The sequence below is a fragment of the Vanellus vanellus genome (genome assembly GCF_965231255.1).
Source record: "Vanellus vanellus genome assembly, chromosome: 3".
Taxonomy (NCBI): Eukaryota; Metazoa; Chordata; class Aves; order Charadriiformes; family Charadriidae; genus Vanellus; species Vanellus vanellus.
Window position 1 is genome coordinate 90,049,092 of NC_138907.1, and position 18,089 is coordinate 90,067,180.

Sequence of the window (18,089 nt, forward strand, 5' to 3'; positions counted from 1 at the left end):
TCTTCATTAATATTTTCTCATGTCTTTCATCTAACATCCTACAAACTGCTTATTTTAAATGAGCAAACATTTCAGATGCACCAAAAGAATGCCTACAGTGCTGAAAAATGAAAGGCAGTAATTCAATTTCATATCAATCTTGAAGTAAAGCAGAACATCAGCAGCTCTCCAGCAGCGATATAAAAGAAATTTTATAAAAAGTTCGTTGTAATTTGTTTTTCTACCATTCTTTTGAAAAACAATACATACTAAGATCGAAAAGTACAGTATACAATTAAAATGCTTAGATTGCTGTCAATTCTGCAGACTTAAGAATTACTTGAAAGGATATGGGAGGTTGGCAACATATATCACAATACTGATCAGCTCTTCCAGATATTTGAGAGTGGAGAGGGAAGTTAAACTGATTCATCAGCTGATTCACTGTTTCCTGACAATTTTCTAACCTTTCCAACCTGACATATTCCAACCTTTTCCACATGTAATGAACTAACCTTTACCTCCCCCTTTTTCTTTTTAATTTGCCATACATAACTTTTGTCCCGATTCACTCAATCTGATTTTTGAAAACAGAGACCTTTCTAGGTCTAAGCACACTCCTAGTTCAGGTTGTCCTCCTTCCTATCTTAAATAAAATTAGTTCATTATCAGTGGTCCCAATAAAATTTGGATCTGCAAGCAAAAGCAATTGGCAATGCAGAAAAGCCTTTAAACGAGAGAACACCAGCCTCTAAGTAGCAAGCTGAGGGAGAACAGTTGCTTTCAGCAACCCATGAAGCCAAATTAACTGTCAGATGCCAAAGACATAAGATTTGCAATTATACATAAGCAAAAGGCACTGGTCTCAATTTTGAAGCATGATGCAAGTACCCAGTAGCAATTCCTAATTTTCAAATTAGAGAAAGTAATCAGGGAGGAGGTTAGGTTTGACCAAACTTTCTGTAGTCATCGAGTCTCAGAGTCACAGCTTCTGATCTCTTCTCAGAGAAGCCACCCCTGCAGCCTCTCTGCTACCAAAACCTTGCCACATAAACCCAATACAATCACAGGCTAGAGACGTCACTCTCTAAACTGAACTTCCTCCTCTGCTGGAATCAGGAACTACAGCACCTTGATTCATATGCATAGGAAATGAGTTTTACTAACAAAACCGCTGCACGGATAATGATACCTTCTGGAGAGCATCACCATTTTGCCACCTGCGTTCTTCCTCCTTATGAAAAAAGATTTTAATTTAAGAATTTTTCCTTGAATGATATTCCTTGCTTTTATTCAATGATAAAACTTCAGGGATAATTCTTATTTCTTCTTACTTGTTAGCCATAATCCTAGTAATGCTATGGCAGCAACGTTAGCCTGCTTAATTGGGATACAGGGTTTCAAAGAATAAACGCCACATCTCTCCACTGCCCCTCCATCTCTCATAGGAGTTCCACCCCAGCCCCAGCAAGCGTGTACCACCCAACAGTGTCCCTCAGCCAGCTGAAAGTTAATCCTTATTTTGTTCAAGTAACTTGATTATGGAGCCTCAAGTGCTGCTAGTGCCAACATAATGGAGATTAGACGACACAGCTGAAGGAAGGCAGCTGCCTACAACTCCTGGCTGCAGCCCTGTCTTGGAGTTAAGACAACCATGAACCCTTAATGCTGACCATCGATTTATTGGTACCCTCATGCTTCAGTTAATGACTAGATTTCACAAGCTAGCTCCTATTATCTGAAGAGGTCAGCAATGCTCTTCCCAGATGGTTTCCCTCCCTTCCCAAAATAAAAGATTCCACTGAATCAATGCCTTCTAAACCTACCCTGGTTACACAGCAAATAGCACACTGTCACAGCACAAGTCTGGCTTATACACATCAAGTGCCACAACAGCATTTTGCTCCCTTCTATTACTTATAACAACACCAACAAAAAATCTGTGATCTTCCACTTAACGTGGACTAAAACCACTGCATGAAACTACAAAATTACATCCCATTTCAGTCCTCAGAGGAAACATCACCTTGATTCTTTACTGAACTCTATACGCATCTGCCAATAATTGTACACGACTGCCAATAGTTGCACAGTCTTTAAGAGAACACAAGTTGGTAATTAAGTTAGTTTCCAAAAAAGGGGTCTGAGTAGAAGTTCGTAATCACTTTCAGAAGGAAGTAGTGTTTATTCTCCATGGGAAAAGATACACCCACCCCCCCAAGTCACCCCTACTAATGTCATTTTTTTACTTGCATATGGCTACTGCTTTTATATACACAGTCATCCTAAAACGTTTTCCAAACTGGCACATTAAGTGATTAGTTTTTCCCTTAAATTTAATTTTTACTGTGTAGAAACAAATTTCAGGACAAAGATATTTGCTATTATCACATACAGCCCCAACAATAGTTGCTTATTCTACTGGCTAAAGCTGCTAAGAAAACAGAAAATACGTAAAAAAAATTGTGATTAATTCAAAGTTTCACTTTCTGTTGACCATAACTACAGTTGAACAACTATCCACAAGACAAAAAACCCTCACCCCAAAAGCCTTAGATACACAGAAATACATGCAATGTTTTCTTATCTCATTCAGAGCAATAAGTCTTTTGCAGGGACATGATGAGCAGATTTGTACTCAACAATGAAGTTTTATTTAAGTAGTCAGTGGTAAAGGTCTTGGTTTTGTGTGTGTTTTTTTTTTAAATTTGGCAGAATTCTGTTTTTCCATAGAAACAACTAGCACACTAATACAGAAAAATCTAAGTCAAAAGATCTGTTTTTACCAACTAAGATGAAGAAAGATAGCTGAAATTCATGTTCTTTTATTTTTTGCTGTGGAATTATTTAAAAATTTTTAAACATTTTTCCAGTTGGTGTCTTTTTAAACAATCTTTGATAAACTGCAGATCTATGTAACAGGATTACAGTGCTTGCCTGTCACCTCCAAGACTTGGCTTCAATTCCACCTTGATAAAGAAGCATGATACGCAGTGGTGATCACAACCCATTCCCTCATGAGTGGGCTTCCATTTCCCAGAAAAGGCACATCGTGTCTTAATACCTACAAGAAAAACTGCACTCTAGCACTGCGCTGTGTGGCTTTTTTTTATTTTATTTTTTTTTTCAAATTAGAAAGTTCTACCTTGCTTTTTTTAATACTGCATTTAAATTTCACAGGATGCTGGCACTACAGCCATTAGGTTTTGTTTATGCTTCCCAATAACCAGTTTCATAATAGCTAGCTAAGAGTAATGTCACCTACTTCCCTACACTGACAAACTAATTATATTGAATTGTGCTTTCTATGCAATACTGTTGGGCACAATTATTCCACCAGAAAATTAAACACTTAATCCTTCTTAAGGAGCAGAAGCAGAATATTCTTCTGAATCTACTGATACATCCTAAGATACAGTGTCATTCCCTCAAATTACATTAAAAATTGTTAAAAAACCCCTTAGCTTTGAAGAAATTCCACAATTTTGTTCCTTCCTCCCAATTAACTAACAGATAGACTGGCCAGTTAGTCTAAACACTGCAGGAATTTGAGAGTTCGTATGCAATTTATCTGGGAATATGATTTTCCCAGCTTAAGGGGAAAAAAGTAGGGGCTTATGGTAATCGTCTCTTCATAGCACAATGTTATCACAGGCTTCCAGTATCATCTCTGCATTATGTCACTGTCTCTGAAGAAGAGCTTCATCACTTTTTGTAGATCTTTGAATTGGCTGTTGTAAAAATAAAAATTAAATAACAAAAAAGTATGGGAACTCGGGAGTGGAGGACTAGGGTGGTGGTGGTCACCCCCTACCCCTTACAAACTATCATTCATGAATGCTGTCACATGAACAAGTAATAACAATATAAAACCAAGTAAAACTTTCAAGTGTCAATCCTGTCTGATTTTCAGCTCTTCTTTCTGTGCTTTAAATACAATGGATATGTTTGAAATGATCAATACAGAAGACAATACTACAGAAAAATGCAAAGACAAGAAAACCCCAAGAATTTAAACATCAGTGCTCCCATAAGCACTTGCTGCTCACGGCCTCAGAATAACCTTGCCACCAAACTGGAAGTGTGGAAACATTCTGTATAAAATGATTACTTTTATTAGAAAGCGTCGGTAGGTTACCAAAAGAACTACAAATACACACAAACTGAATGAAATAAATAAAAAACAGGTATAACATGATAACATAACTACTTTCCAACCTGTTCCCAGATTTTCAGGTCCTTTCAAGAAGTGGAAATTATCATTTACACTGGCTTCAAACAAGACTCACATACTCATGGGAAATAAAAAGTAACACTGAGAGTAAGCAGTGGAAGATACATAAATACAAGTGGAAAAAAATCAGAATATTTAAGGCAATGCATCTGTGCTACCCTATATACAGTGCCACATAGAAATACAAGATATAAAGCTATGAAATAGCTTTAACTAGCCAGTTTAGGGCTTGGAAGCAAGGCAACTTTCACAAGGAACTATTTCAACACAGTTACTGCTTCTGCTGCTCACACTCAAATCACAATACACTTTCTGCCAGCTGTTCCACCTGCTCTTTTCAACCATGATAAAATTTGAGGAACTTGACTTCTCAATGAAATAGGGGTAAGTTACTTCCTTTACAGCACACACATTGCTGGGTTTCTTTTTAATAGCAACCAATATATCATGTAAGTACAGCTATTTACAAAGCAAGCATGTCCTTCCCTCCACCCTGTTTGCAGTCCTTATTGATTTTTCTCTTACCACAGCTACACACTGGCATAGTGTAAGTGGCTAACTACCTGTGTCTATAGTGAATCAGATTCTGGTCAGCAGCATACGAATTTATGCTATCTTACTGCAGGATTTACTTGTACTTTACTGGTAGCTGACATTATGTTCTGCCTGTGTTAAAAGTGCTCCTAGTGCGGGCACAGATAAACAGGCAAACCACGTGCATACAACCTTGATAATGCTACTATCCCAGCATTCAAAATAAACTAGTGTAAGTAGTATTAAGGAGAACCTCTATATCTCCAACACACCCCATACTAAGCATTTCTGCAGTTTATCAAAGAACTATCTAATGTTCTCTTCAAAGATCTATTTAACTTCACATATGAAATGCATTCATTCATTTATGAGGTCAGAATTACTTACTAGGCTGGAAGTCTTGATTATTTTATTTCCAGAATAAAGTTATTTTGCTTCAGAAAAAGTAGTTTTGCATACAAAACCAACTGCACACCCAGTAAAGACAAGGAAATTATCTACAGTTGTTATTTACTATTTCTATGCTTACACTGTACAAGGTATGAGTTTCTTTACCCATAACATTATTTTGCTCCCACAGAAGTGGAAGCAAAATTGAAAACTGCAATTTAGAGTAAGTGAGCATAATTCTAAGAAGAGTGGCTACTTAAGACCAAACTGAGTCAAGGCCAGGCTGGATGGGGCTTTGAGCAACGTGGTCTAGTGGAAGGTGTCCCTGCCCATAGCAGGAGAGTTGGAACTAGATGATCTTTAAGGTCCATTCCAACCTAAACCATTCTGTGATTCTATGACTGAAAAGAAGCCTCCAATACATAGATTTTATGCCTGACCTGAAAGCACAGGGTTGGAATAAACGAAAGACATCTAGGCCTGAACATTATTGCTCTATAAACCTTTCGGCCTGTTCAAGTTTAAATCTGGGGGGTTTAAAATTAAAAAAAAAAAAAAAAAAAAAAGGCAGAACAAGAGTTTCTGGAGTAGGGATTAAGAAGCCATAGATATCAATATCTTTGCTAGATTCGTCATCTTTGTAATCAGGGAACTGAAGAAACTCAGGCTCAGCAAGCCCTTTAGCTTAAGTTTCCCGGAGATGCAATTTAAACTGATCTGAAGTCAGTCAGTCAGGGATACATAACAAAGTTATCCAATACCTATAACACTTTTCTGCATAACAGGACAAATGTTATGTTGGAGACTGACTTCTTAGATAAAACTGGAGAATAATCATCTAGGAAGCATTGGTTACTAAGGCTCAGCTTGGATTTTTGTCAATTGTATCCAATCATCCTCACGTTCCTCATTTGCAAACGATTTATAAAGCCACTATATTCTACTCCTCTTGTTCTTTCCGGTTATTTTCTCATTTTGTTTTCCACAATCAGGAAAAGCGATAAGGAGGGAGAAAATGAGCAACGGTCAGTGGGGAACATATTAGTCCAGGCTGTATCCCCTTAAACAGATGATTATATTGAAAAATCTAATATTAAAGTGCATGACTCAACAATTTCTGAAACTCTCATAAGGAAAATTACATTCTACATAAGCTAAAGGTACCACAAGAGATGTGCTTTTACGCAGTCGTTCTTTCTTTTTGTACCACAGCAATCTCTCAACTTTAAGAGGCCTTAGTAGCATAACTGAGAGCCAGTAAGAGGTGTACAACATGGTGATCAACATTTAATTAGCCCTTAAAAATGTACAGCTTTGCTTTCACACATAATAAGGCAGACTAATATTAAACAGTCAACTTTTGAGCATTATTAGACAGAGGGCTATTCAGAAACCAGACAGCTGCAATAACGTCAGGAGCCTGCTTAGATAGTGTAATTGTGCAGAAATTTTTAATTTAATTAAAAAAAACAACAAAAAAATCCCGAAAACACCACACTGATCAGGGCAATATGCTCTGGTGCTGCATCAAGTTCATACTATTCTGTTACCACAACAAAATGAACTCAATGATATGAGTACTGCATCCAGCTCTGGCGTCCCCAACATAAGAAGGACATGGACCTGCTGGAGCATGTCCAGAGGAGAGCCACGAGGATGATTTGAGGACTGGAGCACCTCTCCTATGAGGAGAGGCTGAAAGAGTTGGGGCTGTTCAGCCTGGAGAAGAGAAGGCTCCGGGGAGATCTTATTGTGGCCTTCCAGTACCTAAAGGGGGCCTACAGGAGAGCTGGGGAAGGACTTTTTACTCGGCCATGTAGTGATAGGACGAGGGGGAATGGCTTCAAACTGGAAGAGGGCAGATTCAGACTAAACAATAGGAAGAAGTTTTTCACTTTGAGGGTGATAAGACACTAGAACAGGTTGCCCAGAGAGGTTGTTGAGGCCCCATCCCTGGAGGTGTTTAAGGCCAGGCTGGACGTGGCCTTGGGCAACCTGGTCTAGTGGGAGGTGTCCCTGTCTATGGCAGGGGGATTGGAACTCAATGATCTTCAAGGTCCTTTCCAACCTAAACCATTCTATGATATATAACATCTGCAGCTTCTTGCAGACACATCAGCTTATTCAGAGCTGGCTTTGATACCTACACCAGGCTTGAAGTCCCTTATTTAATCATAGCTCAAGTTACAAAGATGCAGTGCGCTGGAACAACATCACAGTGTTGAAAGATGTTACTACATCTATAGTAACAGTTGGAAGTGGAGGTTTTTGTTCCTTCAGTACAGTTATGCCTATAATGACTGACACATGTCTATGCACTATCTCACAGAATCACAGAGTTTCAGAGTTGGAAGGGACCTCTAGAGATCATCTAGTCCAACTCCCCTGCCAAAGCAGGATTGCCTAGAGCACACTACTCAGGACTGCATCCAGACGGGTCTTGAAAATCTCCAGAGAAGGGGACTCCACAACCTCCCTCGGCAGCCTGTTCCAGTGTTATGACACCTGAACCATAAAGAAGTGTTTCCGTGTATTTGAACAGAACTTCCTATGTTCTAACTTGTGCCCATTGCCCCTCGTCCTGTCACTGGGACCATCCTCCTTCAACCCACCCTTTAGATACTTGTACGCCATAATAAGGTCTCCCCTCAGCCTTCTCTTCTCCAGGCTAAAGAGTCCCAGCTCCTTCAGCCTTTCCTCATAAGGGAGATACTCCAAGCCCTTAATCATCTTAGTTGCCCTACATTGGACTCTCTCCAGCAGTTCCCTGTCCCTCTTGAACTGGGGAGCCAAAACTGGACACAGTATTCCAGTTGTGGCCTCACCAGTGCAGAGTAGAGGGGGAGAATGACCTCCTTCGACCTACTGGCCACACTCTTCCCTGTGCAGCCCAGGATTCCATTGGCCTTTTTGGCAACAAGGGCACATTGCTTGCTTATGGATAATTTACTGTCTACTAGGACCCCCAGATCCTTCTCCCCAGAGCTACTTCCCAGCAGGTCCGCCCCTAACCTGTACTGGTGCCTAGCATTCTTCCTCCCCAGGTGCAGGACCTTGCACTTGCTTTTGTTGAACCTCACTAGGTTCTTCTCTGCCCAGCTCTCCAGCCTGTCCTGGTCACGCTGAATGGCAGCACAGCCCTCTGGGGTGTCAGCCACCCCTCTCAGTTTGGTATCATCAGTGAACTTGCTGAGGATACACTCTGTCCCCTCATCCAGGTCATTAATGAATATATTAAACAAAATTGGACCGAGTATTGACCCCTGGGGGACACCACTGGTTACAGGCTTCCAACTAGACTCTGTGCCGCTGATCACAACCCTCTGAGTTCTGTCCCGCAGCCAACTCTCAATCCACCTCGCTGTCGCCTCATCTAGCCCATACTTCCTCAGCTTCCTAATGAGGACGTTACGGGAGACAGTGTCAAAAGCCTTGCTAAAGTCAAGGTAGATGACATCCACAACTCTCCCCTCATCCAGCCAACCAGTTATAACATCATAGAAAGCTATCAGATTGGTCAAGCATGATTTACCCTTGGCAAATCCATGTTGACCACTTCCAATCACTTCCTGTTCCTCAATGTGTTTGGAGATGACATCCAGAACGAGTCACTCCATTACCTTACCAGGGACAGAGGTGAGACTAACTGGTCTGTAGTTCCCTGGGTCCTCCTTCTTGCCTTTTTTGAAGATCGGAGTGATGTCAGCCTTTCTCCAGTCCTCAGGCACCTGTCCTGTTCTCCATGACCTTTCAAAGATGATGGAGAGTGGTCTAGCAATAACATCTGCCAGCACCCTCAGCACTCGCGGGTGCATGCCATCAGGGCCCATGGATTTATGAACATCCAGCTTGGCCAAGTGGTCTCTGACCCGGTCCTGCCCAACTGAGGGAAAATCTTCCTCTCTCCAGACCTTCCCCCTTGCCTCCAGCGTATGGGATTTGTGAGGGACAGCTTTAGCAGTGAAGACCAAAGAAAAGAAGGCATTCAGTAACTCTGCCTTCCCTGTGTCTTCCACCACTAGGGCACCCGTCTCATTCATCAGTGGGCCTACATTTTCCCTAGTCTTCCTTTTTCTATTGATATACTGAAAGAATCTCTTCTTATTGTCTTTAACTGCTGTGGCCAAGCTGAGTTCTGATTGAGCTTTGGCCCTTCTCATTTTCCCCCTACATAGCTTTGTTATATCTTGATAGTCCTCATAAGTTGCCAACCCCCTTTCCCAAAGAATGTAAGCTTTCCTTTTTTTCCTGAGGTCCAGCCAAAGCTCTCTATTTAGCCAAGCTGGTCTTCTTCCCCATCTGCTTGTTTTTCGAGACACAGGGATGGCCTTCTCCTGTGCTTCTAAGAGCACCTGCGTGAAGTATTCCCAGCCTTCCTGGGCACCTTTGCTCTTCAAAACTGCCTCCCAAGGGACACTCTCGACCATGCTCCTAAACAGGCTAAAGTCTGCCCTACGGAAATCCAAGGTGGCAGTTCTGCTGGCTCCCCGCCTTGATTCACCAAGAATTGAAAATTCTATCATTTCATGATCACTCTGCCCAAGACAACCTCCAACCTTTACATCCCCCACAAGACCTTCTCTGTTAACAAACAGTAGGTCCAGTAGGGCACTTCCCCTAGTTGGTTCCTTCACCAGCTGTGTTAGGAAGTTGTCTTCCACACACTCCAGGAACCTCCATGACTGTTCCCTCTCTGCTGCGTAGTATTTCCAGTAGACGTCTGGGAAGTTGAAGCCCCCCACAAGAACAAGGGCAGATGATCATGAGACCTCTGCCAGCTGCTTGTAGAATAATTCATCGGTTTCTACATCCTGATTAGGGGGTCTGTAACAAACTCCCATCACGATGTCTGCCTTGTTGGCCTTCTCCTTGATTCTTATCCATACACGCTCAACACTGTCATTCACACTGTTAAGTTCCAGACATTCAAAACTGCCCCTAACATAGAGGGCCACCCCACCACCTCTCCTTTCTTGCCTATCCCTTCTGAAAAGTCAGTAGCCATCGATTACAGCACTCCATTTGTGTGTGTCCTCCCACCACGTTTCTGTGATGGCAACTATATCATAGTTTCCTTGCTGTACAATGGCCTCCACTGCCTCCTGTTTATTCCCCAGGCTGCGTGCATTAGTGTAGATGCACTTCAGCTGGGCTAATTGTCCTGCCACTTTCTTGGGGGGACAAGCCCTAATTTGCACCTGATCATGCTCCAACACTACTGTAGTTATCCAATTATCACTACCCCTCATGTCTTTGCTGTCACACAATTCACCATCCCCCATCATCACTGAGACAGGCTGCAAGACCTTGCTAACAATCTCCTCAGGGTCTACTGACATTTTCACACAGACTGAAAGGATATGAAGTACACAGGTAGCTGTGAGATGGAACAATGCTCAAGCAGTCTTCACCCTCCCCATTAGGTTCCTCCACTCTTTCCACAAGCCTGAACGGTCTCCGATTCCACTGTGGGACAAAAGCCAACAAACCAAAGGCAAGCAAAAAACCACCTCTAAGCTAAACCCTTTCAAGGAGAATTCCTGAGCAGCTTTCAACAACATTCCTGAAAGAAATGAAGGTACGAATACAGAAAAAGAAAATCCTGGGAGAAACAAATGTGACTAACAGGTGCCAAAAAGTTTTAAAACACCTGGTAACATGGCCATGAAACTGCTTACCTCTGTCTGTGCGTTTGATAAACGTATTATGACTCTCCAAGGGCTGTCCCAGCATTTTCCAATGAACATTATCCTTTTTCTTTAAGATAATCTCTACTTTCCCAACTTTTTCAGCAATATGTACTAAAAGACAAAAAGTTTTATACTGTTACTTTTAGTTACATTTTGTACAAAAAAAAATTTACTCCTCCATTATGATGAAATTTTAGAAGAACAAGTAATTTCTCAAGACACACGGAATTAATCCGTTAAATTAAAATACCAAATTAAATGTACTTCCAGCTACAACTTTATAATGTTTTACAGTGCATTTAGAACAACAAGCACTAACTTAATATGCATAATTAATGCATTTATTTACTAAATACATTGCGAAATGCTTCACAGCCCATCTGGTTAAAAAGAATGCTCATGAATTCAGAGTCCTCATTTACTGGAAATTGGTAACTACCACTATTTACTACTTCCTTTCTTTTCAAGACCATTTGAATGAATAATTAAATCCAAGAAAAACCCAGTCTAAGCAAAGAACAGTTTACAAATACACAACTGAACTAACTTCTAATTATTTTAACATTTAGTCGTACTCACAGGGATAAGAGCACCATCAACTTATTACTTTCACAGGCCCAAATGCCACAATTTATTCAATGTTAAGGTTTGATTTAATTGATAGTGTCAGAACCTGGTTGTAAGCAAAACTGTAAAGTATCTGACAAGTCAGAGAAATAAACTGAGGTTCCACATTCTGATATTAGAAGAGATGCAGAAGCTCTGCAAGACTCAGAACTTACCAGCCATATCTTCTTGAACTGTGTGATCCAAGTCTGAAATAAAGAGAAACAATCTCCACTTTAAGCAAAAACAAAATAACATTCTATTCGTCGTACAGTTTAAGGCTAGGAATACTAATTGAACTAATGAGCCTAGAACCCTATGCGTCTTTATCTGGCCCTGAAATTTCACTTGTGACTTCTGCAGGCTTAATACATAACATTAAGAAAGTCATAATTTTCCCATTACTTTTAACAATGACTCATCTAAATCATTCCACTTGCCCTTTTTCAATAAGGGCATTTTAATAACCCTTGAAAACACACTTGAAGAAAAATTTTACAAAACTTTTACATCAATTTCTTACTACACTTTATTCCACATGTAAAAAATTAAGTACATACTAAACAAATGAAGATCTGAGTTGATAAACAATGTAATTCCTTTATATCAAGTTACTTTAATCATCTCTAATGAAAGAGGAATAAAATATTAATTGGTGTATGTAAAATACATATGGTCTGATGAGAGGGTTTTAATAAAGTAGAATGAAAATTCAGTACTTTCAATTGCAAAATCACAGTACCTACCAACTTCTACAAGATATGAGTGGTCACCCACGATGATCTCTCCCCTTAATCGTTTGTCTTGACAGTCAACTATCACCAACTCTGCATTCATATCCTTTCATAGGCAAGGAAAAAAAACATTTTAATAAAGTTCAAGCTGGATCACAACTGGAACTTGTAATTCTCCCTTTCATAAAATACACTTACCTTCTGCTTAGTATATATGACAATGGTAATCAAACTATCCGTTTGAAACCAGTCATAACTGTAAAACAAAAAATACAGTAAAGAAAAAAACATATACTTTCTTTGGGCATACCAAAAGATATTTAACTAGCAGTTTTCAAGCAGAGGTTCTTTCATTAATTTACAAGCCAAATACATTATTTACTATTTTTTTTGAAGACATAAGTCCGTAGCCAATAATTTTGAAAAGACTATTAAAATAACAACAGTCTAGTTATGCATCCTGATTGTAAGCACATTGTAGTAAAATTATATGGCACTGGTTTTACTTAAAAAGCATGTGCATCCTCTTTGCAGTATATGAACCTCCCCAACAAGAGGATTAAAATCTTGACTCCAGACAAAACTATTAAATAGTCAAGTTGGCTTCCGAGAGTTATAGATTCCACACACATACCACAAAGCACATAAACTCATACGTTTATGGACAAATTAACTAAAGTCAAAAAAGTAATTGGTCCAGTTGAAATAATTTTCCAGGAGTTTTCTCAAGAAGCAAGGCTGAGGAGCCTGCAAATATAAGCCATACATTTACATACAATGCAAGGCAGTGTAAGCGGTAGAAACCAACAGAGCAAGCCAAGAACCTTGCATCATCATCTGTGTATACCTTTGGCAAGTTGTTTAAACCTAAACCTCAACTTTCCTGGTTATAAAAGGATATAATGATATAATCGATTTAGCTGAAATGTGAAAAACTAACCATGGAAGAAGTTGTCTGCATTTACTAAGAACCGCACAGAATTATTAAATAGAATGTTCAACAGACAATGAAAGACAAAGGTTTACCTTGGAGTTAAATCTTTAACAGAAGCACCCACTACTTTCTTCTCAGGAAGTATGCCTACAAAGAGCAGAGAGTCATTAAAAAATTTGTTGTGATGCTCACTTAATAGAAATCATAATCAGAGGTTTTTTTTTTTTTTTTTTTTTTTTTTTTAAATGAATGTTCTAAATACCCCTCCACAATTTTTAGTGGCTTTATTTCCACAGGCAGCCAGAAGTATCCATTTTTCATTCTTGAGCAGGCTCCTGGAACATGAAGTTCTACTTCAGAAATTAAGAGTTCCATATACCGCAGAACCTGTGCATGCAGCCCTTCTGGTACATGTAGCTTGGTCTCAGTTTCATCTGTTACTAGCTTGTGCTTTCACACTTGGTGATAGTGAAGCATGGAAAAAATATTATCTGAATGAATCTCCGTTAACAGAACTATTTGTTTATACAATTCAGATAACCAAATTCAATTTGGGATGTCTGGTCTAATCTAATGCACAAGTAAAATTTCACGTCAGTCAGTTAAGCAAAGACATCAACCTTAATCCCTCTGCACTTTGTCAGGAATTTTCACAGAATTCAGCTACTCACTTTAATTATTAAACAACACGAAACAGTCCAAAAAAGCTTTTGCTAAGAGGCAACCCTTAGTCAGTCTTCAAAAACGTCAACTGGACTAATCTCTGGCCTAATAGAAACTGAACATATTTGGCAAAAACTTGAGCAGAGATGACAGATAAAAGCAACTGCCATCCTTCATCAACTTTAACACAAAGAAGTTATACAGAATCATGACGAAGGAAGCTGCACAGACTGAAATACAGTATGATTTATAACACCACATGAACAGCAGGAGTTTTTCTGGACAACGGTTAGGCAGAGGTCTAAGATAACAGTTGGTAAGTGCTGGTTTCAAGCCCATTCAAAGGCAAACCTTGTAAACCTGAAATGGCTATGCATAAAACAATTACCGCATACATTCTCAATTACCTAGATGATTACCTTCTAAATGCCAGTAAATTTTGTAGTTTGACTACAAGCTTAAACACCGTAATTGAGTGGCTCCACCATGTGGGAAGTAGACAGAAACAAAGAGAGCCCCTCTGGTCTAATCCAATCTGTCAAAATGATTTGATCATCCAGATGGAGGAATTAACCCAAAACAATTAAAAGTCGCTGGAATTACTTATTCTTTGATCCTTAATTACCCCTAAGTACACACCATCTGCAGCTGCCAAGGAAGACAAATGGCACAGCAGTCAGATCATTGCAAAAGAAAACCAATCACCTAATGATAAAAGCCTTTTCAAAGTCTAAGCCTTTCTTGAGGACATAGATCATATGCTTTGGTTGGCCTCTATGGATAAGAGGAATTCATGGTCATATACACTCCTGTCTGCTTTTGCAGGTCAACAGAAATACATGATCAGCCACAATAAAAAAAAGGATATTCTGGCAAACCAAGTTATTTATGAATTATTCTGAAATACTGTAAGATACTATGGGAAAACAAGAAGTCACACTGCCATAAAAAGACAATGGTTCAGGCGATCAATGAACCAGTTAAGGAAAGTGCTCTACTGGTCACAGTGCTCAGAGGTAAAGAAAAGCTGGTGGTGAAACCAAAGGCTTTTGGCAGGCATGAAATGACGGAGTTTAAGGTGACCAGGATGAACAGCAGAATTACAACTCTGCATCTCACAAGAACAAACTTCAGCTTATTCTGGGAACTGCTTTGCAGAATCCCATGGGATGGTGTGGGAGAGAAGGAAATATAGAGAAGATAGCCAGACTCTTCTCAGAGAAGGACAACAGGCAATAGGCAAGCAGCAGCGAAAATTTGGGGGGTGGGGGGGTAACCAAAATACCACATGCACGTCTTCAATTCCCATGCGGGTGGGATTGCTTATGAGCAATCTAATCTACTATCAACATTCACCCTGCTTTAAGTAGGAGACTGGACCAAACAAGTTCCAGACGTTCCTTCCAATTTAAACGACTTTAGGATGCTCTGAAAGCTTTCTGTACCTATTGTTTTCTTTGCTCTTAGAAGGCCCAGAACAAGCTTGACCCATATTTGTAAACTCCAATATTACTAGGAAAAATAGGAACACTTACATTACTTACACTAAAGAGTTCCAGCTGGTTGCACCTCATGATTTAGTTTTCTGTACTGGAAACTCTAGCTCAAACTCTCCTCTCACCATCCTTTTCCACACCATAAGCTTTTTCAAGGTCTGATGTGCATATACTTACACACCAGCTTGTTTTCAGATGGTGGAACTGCCCAAGTAATTTTTTTTGTTACTATTAAGATTAGAAAAATCTTCATAATAGTTTTGGTGAAAGAGAAATTCAGTTTAGCTCAAAAGTGCATAGCTGAAAAGAATATTTTTAAAGTATGACTTTGATACATATTTGCTCTCAAACAAATATGAAGTTTTCAGGCACGCTTTGGTAATGACAGCGTTTTGAAATTTTGACATCTTTTGTTTGAAACTCAAGTATGAATAGACACTGAAGAGCACATTAGATTACACCCACACTGACTGTTATCACTAGCAATATATTCCGAAAATTTCACATTTAATTGCCCTAACATTACATACAATTGATGTTCACAAAAATCAAGGATACATTTAAGTTGATTGATCTGAGCACACTCCAAATACAATTATTATTTATACATTTTAGATTGATAAGACAAAAATGCCTTCACTAGTGCCAACAACTTCTGAAAAAAATCATAGGCCATGCTTCTCTTTCCCACTTTCAGACAGCAATGCTTATTTCTAGACTCATTCTGACTTAAATTTAGAAGAGCTAAGCACCAAAACACAACAACTGAATATAAAAAACCTCACAGAAGTTAACCTCAGGAAATTTTGGAAAAAGTCTTGCCAAGCAGGTAAACTGAATATAACAAGCAAGCAACAGTATTTTGGAAATTTCGTTGGAAACTACCATTAGAATCATTTCCTATGTCTCCTGAGAAGTCACATAATCTGGACAAAAAAAGTTATTGCTAGGAACAGGAGGGAAAGCAAGACAGAAAAGAGATTATCACTTATTTCTCTTTACCTGGATCCACTCTGTATATGAAAGATGCATAGGAAAGCTCTGGACAGCTAGACAAGCACAAAGACTAAGGAATTCATGAACCAAAATAGCCAAGAGGAGAACAATATTGAACTAGATAGTAAAATTAGTCTTCTATTTGAATACAAAATATTTATCATGTATTTAATGACTACTAGCTGCTAGTGATATCATTCTGATAGAGTAAAGCAGAGTTTTGTTTTCTAATTCCCCTAGTCCTTCAAAGCAAGATTAACAAGTTCCAGCAACTTGTTCGTTGCTGAAGAAAAAAAATGAAAGTCAGGCAGCAGACCCTGACAGAGTTTAGCTTAACATCTTGTAAAGCTATAGAGCAAAACAGGAACAAATAAAATCAGTCTTGCTTACTTTTATATGACAAACGTTTAACTTTCCGTGTAGTTCAATGCTTGTGCATATTAAAAGGTAAACTGCCTTTTAGAAGTCAAATACAACATTCACAGAACACAATCAGGAAGGACAAGGAAGACAGTATGAGAAAAAAGAAAACAAATGGGAATTCAAATTCACCAGAGAAAGCATGAACAAGCTATCTTCCCATCACTGTGCCTAGACTTGCTGGGACACCACTCCGAGAACTTCTCTGGCTGCATCTTAAAACACATCCAGGTTTCTGCTCTTCGTGCCGCTCCAAAATTTGACTGCTCTACACTCCTTTTCCAAAGTTTCAGCCTAGACTTTTCCATGACCAATTTGCATGTGTCCCTTTTCACACCAATAGGTCAGCCTTGAGTTAAAATTGTATTATTTCCCTTCATAGGTGTTGATCGTATTTGTTCCACCAACACACCCCCATCACACCTCATTTGATGGGACTTCATAAGACACATTCTTTTAGGAAGCCTCTTATACTAATATAGCTAATCAGTCTGTGACACTCCCCTAAAAGAATCAAAATCAAATGCATGTTCTTGATCACTGGCAATCAAAGCTACCTCCAGGACTCAAGAAAGGGCTCAGTGAAGGCTTGAATGCTTCACCACCTCTACAAGGACTGCCATCAACCTCCTAATAAATTCACAAGACTATACGCGCTTCTCTTTGACTGGGCTGACAATTACCATACCTCTTTCTCGCAGTTACATCTCAAGCAGTTCAGTCATGCTGTGATCAGCTACTTCACCTCCATTTCATCTCATTTCTCAGTTATGACCTTCCAGCCTTTAGTAGAGACTTATTAATTCTAAACATTCCCCAAGATTTTGTTTTGTCTCTGCTACTCCAGCCCCATGGCCACCTAGCTTTTCCAATATAGAGAAGGATCAAAAAGCCTGGCAATTTTGTAGTGGCAGATTTCATAGCACACAGTAATTTGTGACCTATCTTGTCCAACTTGAGCAGAAAGTTTGTCTATCTCATACGTCCCTTATCTATACTGCTCTACTGCAGTCTTATAATACTTTTAAACACTGAATTCTCAATACCCAATTAGGATCTTGACTTGTGTAATTTCCACAGATCACTAGAGCATCAACGTCAGATTCAAACAAAGACAGACAGAAGTCTGGATAAACACTGCTCATTCGATAATATTCGAATTAAGTTTAAGACTCACTCCCCACCTCACTCCAGGTGAATACTTACCATTAAGCTGTTTCTTCTCTTCAGACAGAGTAGAAGAAATCTCTACAAGCATTAAGAAAAAACAACGAGCACGACAGTAAGAAGTTACAGCACAGTACTTGTACACATCATGCTAAAGAAATAAGCCAAAGTAAGGATCTCCAAATAAACCTTCCAAAACATTACTAAATTAAAGATGACGCTTCAGATATCAAGAAGTAACAAATA

At 39.3% G+C, this 18,089-nt stretch overlaps 1 protein-coding gene across 2 annotated transcripts in view; it reads right to left on the reverse strand.

Annotated features, from left to right (window-relative positions):
* The window catches only part of LOC309670797 (cytochrome b5 reductase 4-like), a 42,417-nt gene that overhangs the window by 14,163 nt on the left and 10,165 nt on the right, over window positions 1–18,089 (reverse strand). The window contains exons 5-10 of one of the 2 annotated variants that reach the window (XM_082481899.1): window positions 17,883–17,924; window positions 13,194–13,248; window positions 12,366–12,423; window positions 12,180–12,273; window positions 11,610–11,642; window positions 10,816–10,938 (exon numbers count right to left, since the gene is read on the reverse strand). In XM_082481899.1, the coding sequence (XP_082338025.1) occupies window positions 10,816–10,938; window positions 11,610–11,642; window positions 12,180–12,273; window positions 12,366–12,423; window positions 13,194–13,248; window positions 17,883–17,924 (405 nt within the window). The remainder of the gene's footprint in view (window positions 1–10,815; window positions 10,939–11,609; window positions 11,643–12,179; window positions 12,274–12,365; window positions 12,424–13,193; window positions 13,249–17,882; window positions 17,925–18,089) is intronic. The other variant, XM_082481900.1, reaches the window with a different exon arrangement.